The sequence below is a fragment of the Helianthus annuus genome, chromosome 13, assembly GCF_002127325.2.
Source record: "Helianthus annuus cultivar XRQ/B chromosome 13, HanXRQr2.0-SUNRISE, whole genome shotgun sequence".
Lineage (NCBI taxonomy): Eukaryota > Viridiplantae > Streptophyta > Magnoliopsida > Asterales > Asteraceae > Helianthus > Helianthus annuus.
The window spans coordinates 61424715-61434015 of NC_035445.2; the positions used below are offsets into that span (position 1 = coordinate 61424715).

The 9301-nt window shown below is 33.7% G+C and overlaps 1 protein-coding gene across 1 annotated transcript; it reads right to left on the reverse strand.

The window, feature by feature from the left end:
* Positions 1–7315: 7315 nt before the first annotated feature.
* On the reverse strand, positions 7316–9061 carry LOC110897931. The gene is made up of 4 exons (XM_022144665.2): positions 8917–9061; positions 8653–8850; positions 8271–8486; positions 7316–8014 (listed from the first exon to the last, which is right to left on the reverse strand). Exons 1-4 carry the CDS (start codon positions 8917–8919, stop codon positions 7754–7756), a joined length of 678 nt encoding a protein of 225 aa, XP_022000357.1. The 5' UTR covers positions 8920–9061; the 3' UTR covers positions 7316–7753.
* Positions 9062–9301: the final 240 nt, after the last annotated feature.

A 9301-nucleotide genomic window follows, 5' to 3' on the forward strand; every position in this document is an offset into this window, starting at 1 on the left:
ACTGAACCTCCTAGCCTCTCAGATTAAAACCTTCCCAGTTTCTCAAACAGACTACCCAGTCTCTAAGACTCATTTTCCCCAGTCTCTAAGACTTAATTTCCCCAGTCTCTAAGACTAAACCTCCCCAGTTTCTAAGATTGAACCTCCCCAGTCTCTAAGACTGAACCTCCACAGTCTCTAAGACTGAACCTCCCCAGTCTCTAACACTAAACCTTCCCAGTCTCTAAGACTGACCTTCCCCAGTCTCTAAGACTGAATTATATAGCCTTTGAAATGTGTTTTGTGCCATTTTGTTTGTAAAAATGTTTGTTCCCTGGATCTGGACTTTTTGTGTATGCAATGTAAACATGTTTGAAAATGTTTTCGTGAGAGCCCTAATGATCGTAGTCTAGACTCGAGAAAGAATCCTAGTTCGCTACAATCGAAGCTCTCATACCAAGCTGTCACACCCTGACTTTTGCGGAAGCGTGGTTATTTGGTGTGACTTCTTAATACCATAGCATTCAATCATAACAACGCTATATGATAAAACATGAGATGTTCATCCATTAATTAAGTTTAGAAAATTACCACAATATACTTGTCCTGAAAACATCGACACCAAATTAAGTTACAAACCATGACATGTCTAACTGAGTTCATAAAGACTCCACAAAAGACTTTAAATAAAACTGGAGTTTAGAAACATGTATCCCGTCCAGGAGTAGGATACATCCCCTAAACTCTATGACCATGGATGACATCTTTTATTTAAACACAGCTTGACCACACATGCATACGCCTGCCAGATCCATTAGTTCCCTGAAATACATGTAGTTTGAAAAACATCAACAAAAGTTGAGCGAGTTCATGTGTATGTGTATGAGTAAACATTTAAAGTATGTCTGTATGTATGTATGTCCCTGGTATGTAGCAATAAGGAAAACAGATCACCAATGGGTTGCAAAGCCAATGGTATGTGTGAAATGGTGCAGGAAGACTCAGACCTAGCAAATTTGTACCGGGCCTCCGGCTGGAAGACATAGTCACCCTATGGGCCACCCTGGTCCCCATGGGTGTGGGCTCGCTACACCCAAATAGATCTATCACTCATGTCCCTCGGTTCTACAACGAGGATTAATGGCCTTAAGTGTTATACCCACCTTTTACATGATCAAGCAGTAAACCCTCCTTAAGCTAATCATACCATGTATAAAACGTTTGTAATAATTGTAACATGTATTTCACCCCCGAAGTATAAAACTGAAAACAGTTAAAAGAAAAGGGGGACATGAACTCACAGTATTGCGTCTTCAGAACTAGCAACTCAAATCTCCGCAGCAAACACGACTACCTACAGTGTACTAACGTCTATTAGACGAACGGGCCGTGCCTTGGCTTAGAGTTTAACGTTTTTGAGTTGCGTTTCTTATGTTATTCCAAGTTATAATCACTTGTTAAAATAATAATTATTTTAACTTTAAATTATATAAATTTTGGAATAATTGTTAAACAATATTTCTGTATTAATACTTTTCAAGTATTTAACTCCGTATTTCCTTCCCAAGGGTGGGAGTACTTTATACATGTACTTTCGTAGTCTCGTATTTTGTATTCTCTAAATAATATATTTCTAAAACAATATATTTTCAAGTCTCACTTTAGAAAATATATATAACCTATTTGTCAAAAATAATGTATTCCCAAGAAAATATATATTTTTCCCAAAAATCATATATCTTCTAAATATACTAGGAAAATATATTTTTATCTCCCAAAAATAATATATCTTCTTTTTGTTGGAAATATGATATAACTTAGTAATATTTACAAAAATCATATTTTCACTTCTTGTATCCAAAATAATATTTACCAAAAATATATTTATAAGAGTATTTTCCGGAATGTTTTATAAGTTACGTTTTTGCGTTCGGTTTCACAATATCAAGTGTGTAACTTATATATTTATTCCTTGTGATTTTTGGTATTATTTTGGTGTTGTAAATTCTTGATATTATGTTAAGTTATATTATTTTACCCTAAAATAATATAACTATTTCACAAAGTATTCAAATATTCACACAAGTGTTTTAATATAAAATATATATTCTAAATATATATTTATCCATTTTTATTTATAAAAATCAACATCCGATATTTGTATTTTTGTTACAAAAATTATGGCAAAGTTTATATTGAAAACATAGTTAAAATACACTAGTAAATACTTGTTTAGAAAATATTTCTAAGTGTTTGTATTTTTAGAAAATTTTTGCCATAGTTTCCTTTGAAAATGGAGGTGTCCATGCTAGTTAGCATATCATTTTCTTTTCAAAATCAAAACACAATGATCAACAATCAACCCTAAACAATATTATACTTACCAAGTGCAAAAACTATACAATTTACATAACAACATGAACTTGATCTTTTCACAAAAACTTGTAGTAACTTGGTAAAGTGTTTAGTGGGTTTAGTTATCCTTTAAAGTGTGTTTATTCCTTTAAAAATCTCATTCTTAAAGAAACGAGGCGTTTACAACTTGTAACCACACTTTACAAAAATGTTTATTTATAATATCTTCTTGTTTCTCTAGTATTTCTACACTTGTTTTTCCACTAAAAATAGTGTAGGTTTAAGTAAAAACCATGATCTTCTAAAAATCATATTTTGAACTTGGTTTTCTTGGAAAATCATTTGTAAATCTTGAATCTATAAGTTTACTAGCTTACTTTGTTTATTATTTTTCAAGAAACCATTTCATTTATCAAGTTCATGTTTTCACAAGAAGATGATCATCCTATGTTGTTACATAATCATCCTCCCACTTGCTAGATTATGTGTTTAATCACCATCTAGCAAGCTTCATGTGATGATTAACATCATCATCTCAAGAAATCAACAAGCAAGCATCATACATATACTAAACAACATCATTTCATCCATATTTCATCTTATGTTAAGCTTTATGTTGAAGATTCAAGTGTATGTCTTTTAGTGATCTTATGATTTTCAACATAATGCATCTTTCAACCAATCAAAATAGAAGTAAACAAAGGTCAAGAGAGTCTTACTACTAGCTTTAAGCTAGGGAAGAACAATGATGAAAATGGAGTGGATAAAAGCAACGGAAGAGGTCCTTGATGATCCACAAGCTCCAAGCTTCGTTAGTGACCTTCTTACACCTCAAGATTATCTTGGAATGGAGGATGGATGATCGAAAAAAAATGGTGATGGTGGGGAGGGGGTACACGGCCGAGAGCAAGAAGGAGGAGAAAGGAGAGTGAGTTGTGGTGATGGTGAAGATGCTTATGTTCTTATAATCCTCTAATCCCTATTACCCAATGGTTAGTATGTCTTAAGAGGTACAAACATGATCCTATCACAATCTAAGCAAGATCATAGGAGATTTAGAAAGATTTGAAAAATCTTGAGTGTGGGGGCCACTCTTGGGTCGTAAACATCAAAGGGGGAGGGGGGTTAAATGTAACATGTAATGATAAGTGGGTAATTAGCTAGGGTGTTAAGTGTAATGTCTAGTGTTTCAAGTGTATCACGCATTATATAGTATGTTAGAGTGTTCGGGAACCATAACTAGCTCAGAAAAATAAAAACAATGTTTTTAGCTTTTGGTGTTTCGGGTAATGTCCGGTTGTTCGGTTAGATACCGGTTCGTTAAAGTGTCAAGTTATTTCGTTTAGTGTTCATTAAGTACCCTTTTGTGACACTTTTAATTCTCGACACTTAAGAAAGCATACAGGACAGTTTTGTCATATTTTTGCATGTTTCTAGCATGTTAAAATGCTGATTTTTGCTGATTAATGCAGAATTCTGCACTTTGAGTGGGTTTTAGGAACTTTCCGGCACTTAAACTATCACCTAGTGACGCAGTTTTATGGTCCTTAACATCCCTACACACCATACTAGTGTACATACAACAAAAACTCCATTGCCCTTCATTACAGAATTCTTAAAATATTCATTTGTATTAGCCAATAACCAAACAATCACCTTGTAAACCTTGTTTCAAAGTGATATAAACTTCAAAATTCTGTAATTATGTTTCTTGAAAGTTTGATTTCTATTTCCGCACATTATTTTCATACTTGTTGAAATCACTTGCCAAATTTAGTTAAAGAGCATTGTTATCTGGGATCAACAAGCCCTTACCGAGAGTTTGACCCATTACACATACCTGGTGCGGGTCAAAACAAGCCCTTACCGAGAGTTTGCTCATCCACACACCCCGTTAAAGGTATGTAAAGTTAACTTTAAATTTTTTTTAGTATATACTTTTTAATATTAGTTTTTAAATTTTTTGTAATATATACTTTTGTTAAATATAGGTAACAACCAAACCGGCGAAGGGTTTTGGAAAGCGATATTATCAAAGTTTCTTGAGATAATGGAACAAGGACCATATCTAGATGTCGACTCTATATCTTCGAAGTGGCGAAAGATGAATACGGTCGTGAACTGGTTTTCGGAGGAATATAATAAATTATATACAAGTGGGCGACGAAGTGGGATGAGCGACGAGGATGTCTTCAAATCGGCAATGGATAAATACAAGATGACACATAGAGCCGCTTTCCCGCACATTCGTGCTTGGGAAGTTTTACGAATGGCCAAGAAGTGGGCGCCGGTTCCGAATGAGGTTGACATGGCAAAACGTCAAAAAACCTCGAAGACCGGTAGTTTTAGTGCCGGCGGCTCGAACGCAAGATGTCAAATTAATTTAAATGACGACGCCGAGTTTGACGAAAAAGAGTACGCCGTACGGGAGGAGGAACGTCCCCCGTGCCGGGACAAATCAAAAAGGGAGGCGGCTACAAAGACAAAAAAACGAAAAGGTTGGCAATTCGAAGATGGAGACGTTTATGGCCCAATTTAAAGCTTACATGGAGGTCACGGCCCAAAAGGCGAAGACGAAGGAACAGGCTGTCGAAGAAAGGGTACGCGTGACGGGAGAAAAGGCACGAGTGGCGGGAGAAAAGGTACGTGTGGCCGAAGAAAAGTTTCGGGTCGACAAAGAAAAAAACGAACTCAAAGAATGAGACATACTGACGATCGATGTTGATAGTTATCCCGAACCAAAACGCTCTACTTTAAAAAAAAATGCAAGAGAAAATCATGAAAAAGTATGAAAATTAGGAATTTTTTTTAAGTTTATGTTTTTTTTAACTTATGTAATGTTTTGTTTTCTAATATTAATGAATTTATTTTTCTATCATATTTAATAAATGTTAAAAAGAAGTAGATGAATTAAAAAAAAAAGTAAACTTGGTGGGGTGGGATAATCCTCTCATTTCTAGTGTTTTAATATGGCGGATCATTCTCTATAGAACTATGATGTGACGCCTACATGACGGACCATCCTCCAAGGAAGGATGATCACCATACCACATAGCCTAAGATCGTGTGACTATTTTCAATGCATAACGTATAAATGTTTATGCAGTTATTTTGATTCTATATCTAAAATTGATTCCATCTTAAACACGCCATTATATATACAAAAGAAATATATTATAATGACAATAATTGAAAACCTTGTTATAGAGTGGGCATGAAATGGGGCTTTCCTTTTGAATTTATAATCTATGATAATTATTAAAGATAAGGGTTAGTAATGACATCATGGGCTTAGTCTTGTTGATTATGAAATGGGACCCGAAACCCACTTAAAGCATGGCAACTTGTGAATATTTTATATGGTTTGAGGTGGAAATTGAAAAGCAAGTGCAAAGGGGGTAACAGAATATTTCTATGTCTTGCCTATTTATTGAAAAAATATATTACCTTTTGGTCCTCTGAATTATGCCCAAAATGTAAAAAGGACCTTGGGTTAGGAGATGACTCATTGACATGTTTTCATCTTGGATTTATGTGCATACAACTTTCAAACAAAGCTGCTATTTGTGACCATTTTCATGATGAATGCGATTATTTTAACTCTATATATCTTAACTTATAATTAAAGCACAGAGAAAACAACAAAAATATCACCACATATATAAAAATTAAAGCACACCTTTATATTTAGAGATCAATATTCAACCTCCTATATATTTTAACTCTAACTGTGCAGGAAAAAGAAAAATTATAAAATATTTGTTTGTGAGTAAAAAATAGATAGAGATAGAGAGTAGGATATAAGATGTTTTTGAAAAGCTAACAAAATTTAAAGAAAAGTGTGTTTTTATATAGATGAAGATGAGGCCTCTAATATGAATGCTCTTTCTAAGAAATAATAATGAATAGACAATAAGGGGTGTGGTAGGGTGGGGTTGTGATTTTTTTTATAAACAAGAGAGGTTATATATGGTATTGGAGCCATAGAAAGTAGCCAATAAACATGTTGCCAAAGCTAAAAGTTACACATACATGAAATAGTCATTCCCCACTTCTATTTTGCTTTGATGTGTTTTTCATGTTTATCAATAAATATAGCAAATGATGTATTAACTTATTAAAACATATATTAAAAAGCCTAATTAAATGGTTTTTGAATTTAGTCTATAGTTTTATTTTAAGCTAGTCATATATATGACATTTTAGTTTTTATTTGACCGGCTAATTCACACATCATATATTCTTTTAGTCATATTTGTAAATATACATGCTGGCATATGTAGGGTTATGTCCTTTTTTCTACAAGACGAAGTGTAATGCATTCATGTCCAAGTCCAAATCAGCATGGACGGGTGTCATACGCCGCACCGAAGAGGCGTTAACCAGGCGTAAATGAGGAAGGCGTTGGCGAGTTCACAGGCATGGGGGAGCATGGGTTCCACCAACTTTTCACCAATCATACTCGCACTTCATTTCTATTTTTTTTATTTAATTTACATGAGAAATCATCATATACTTTTGAGGAAAAAATAAGTGAGAGCTCCTACTTCTAAACTACAAACGAAATAAAAAAAAAACAAAACCATAGGGACAATGGTAAAGCAGACAAAGAGTCACGTTCTACAATTGAGTAATAATCTGAAGATTTAATTTATCAGTCAAAATCAAATTAAAAAAAATTATATGTCTAAACCATGTTAATAATAAAGCTTTTTTTTTTTTTGAACAGTGAACTTCATCAAAAAAAAATAATAAAGCTTTTAACAGGTAATTATATGCCTAAAGAATCTTTAATAAAATAAATTAAAATAATGGTCATAGCATTTTTCTATTATTTTTATAATCACATCTTGTAACTTTAAATATGATAGAATCATTTATTGATAAGATATAAATATGTTAAGATACCATGATGTTACATCAAAAACATCAAGATTAGAACCAGAAACCACCCACTAACACTAGTTTCCAAATCAAGATAGACACTCTAATGCACAAAATTTATATATACCCATCATAGACCTTACACTTTTTAAAATTTATAAAAGTGCATTGCCATTTTTCATACATTTTAATTTCTAAACCATACCACAAAACCATAATTATTAATTACATGTTACACCAAGGCAAAAAAAAAAAAAAAAAAAAAAAAAAAAAACCCTTATTCTATGAACAAAGTATTTGACATTTTCAAACCTTATTTTTATGGTTTTCCCATTTTGCCCTTGTATTCCAAGAGTGTTTGTCCCAACTATATCCTGTAGGCTGCTTCTTTGTACAAATGGAGGGGGTTCCACACAGGCTTTTAAAGGTAAAATGCACTTGTGTTTTGTTACTTTTGTAGGAGTTTGGAATAACAGGGGCCTTTTGGAAATTAAGTGAAAGTCTAGGGGGCAGGTTGACTGGTTGACTAGTTGACTTAACATTCTATGATCAGTCCTCCCATGGGTGATCTATGAGGAATACCCTTTCTCCTCTTGGCTGTCTTGAAGCTTGTGGCATTCCGCGGAGGCGTTGACGGAGAGAAACTGTGAATTCTGGTGTTTGTGTGGTTGCTCCACTGTCTGAGATGGCTAGCGCTGTTGTTTGAGTCATCTGAATCCGAAACCGCCATTATCAGATGCTTTTTCTCGGGCGAAATCTTCATATTTCTTTGGAAATTCACAGACGTCCCAACAATCTGAACCATTAAAAATCAATAACCTAATCATTGATTGAAAATTATATTCTTTTTGAAAAAAAAAATTCCCACTAGAGTTTTTTTTTTTTAATTTAACTTCAAACAATCAATCATTCAATGTCCATATTCCCATTTCCACTCATCAAAAAGTCAAATCGGTGATCACCCACACAAATAAGGGCTGAAATTGAAACGTGTGTAACAAACAAGTACTTAAATGAATTAATTCAGCATTTCCTCAAATTTAATTATTTACCTTGCATCCGAGTGAGCAAAATCGGAAAGAATCAAGCAGGCCTCGGTCACAAACCTCACATGTGTTTGTAACACCTTTGCCCGGCCTAGGTTGTGGCCGTTCGTTCAAGAACACAACCTTTGCACTGTTGATAACATAAGTTTGTACCGAACTGATGTCCAAAAACTTTTGAATCTCTGACACCCTAATCACATCATGATATGATGATCTCCGTATCTACAAATAAATCATTAAACTTCACACCCCTTTTAAATACCATCAACAAAATCTAGTAAAAATGAGTACCACTAGAGTTTGTTTTTTTTTTTTTTTTTTTTCAAAGAATACAAAACTTTAGGCACTAACAAAACCAGGACATAACATAATATAACATAACATGTACCTGAATAGCGCGGTGATCTTGATGATGATTAAGACAAACAGAACACAAAGCACCATTAACACAATCCAAACAATACATATTACATTCGGATTTATGCGAATCCGCGTGTAATTTGCATTGCACAAAGAAGTTTTCACGGAGAAGAGGTTTCAACCACAGCGGCCATTTGTTTTCTTGTTCAACAGGTCCTCCTGCACCCTGCATTATCATCAAGCAAACCATCAAAACCCATGAAAAACCCGAACGAGATGAAAACAAACTCACCATGATTCTACGGTTTTTCGGTTTGAATTCACGGAGAAGGGTGGTTTCTTGATGATGAAACGCCAGTTTAGAAATGGTGGAAAATGAGAGTTTGAGAAAGTGGGAGAGGTGATGGTTGTGAAAGAGAAGGGAGGTAGAGCTTGTTCTCTCCTTTTATATAAAAATAGAGACATTTAATGACATTTTTTATATTTATATTTATGTTTTGAATTTATATTTTAGCTAGTTTTTGAAAGACGACAAGTGAAGTTATTTTAGTACAATGATTCGTTACAATTTAAATGAAAAATGTTAGTTTGATACAATGAATATAAATGTTAAATAATATAGTGTTGTTGATAACAAAGTGACAAAAGTTAACATACAATGGTATATGTTGTTAATA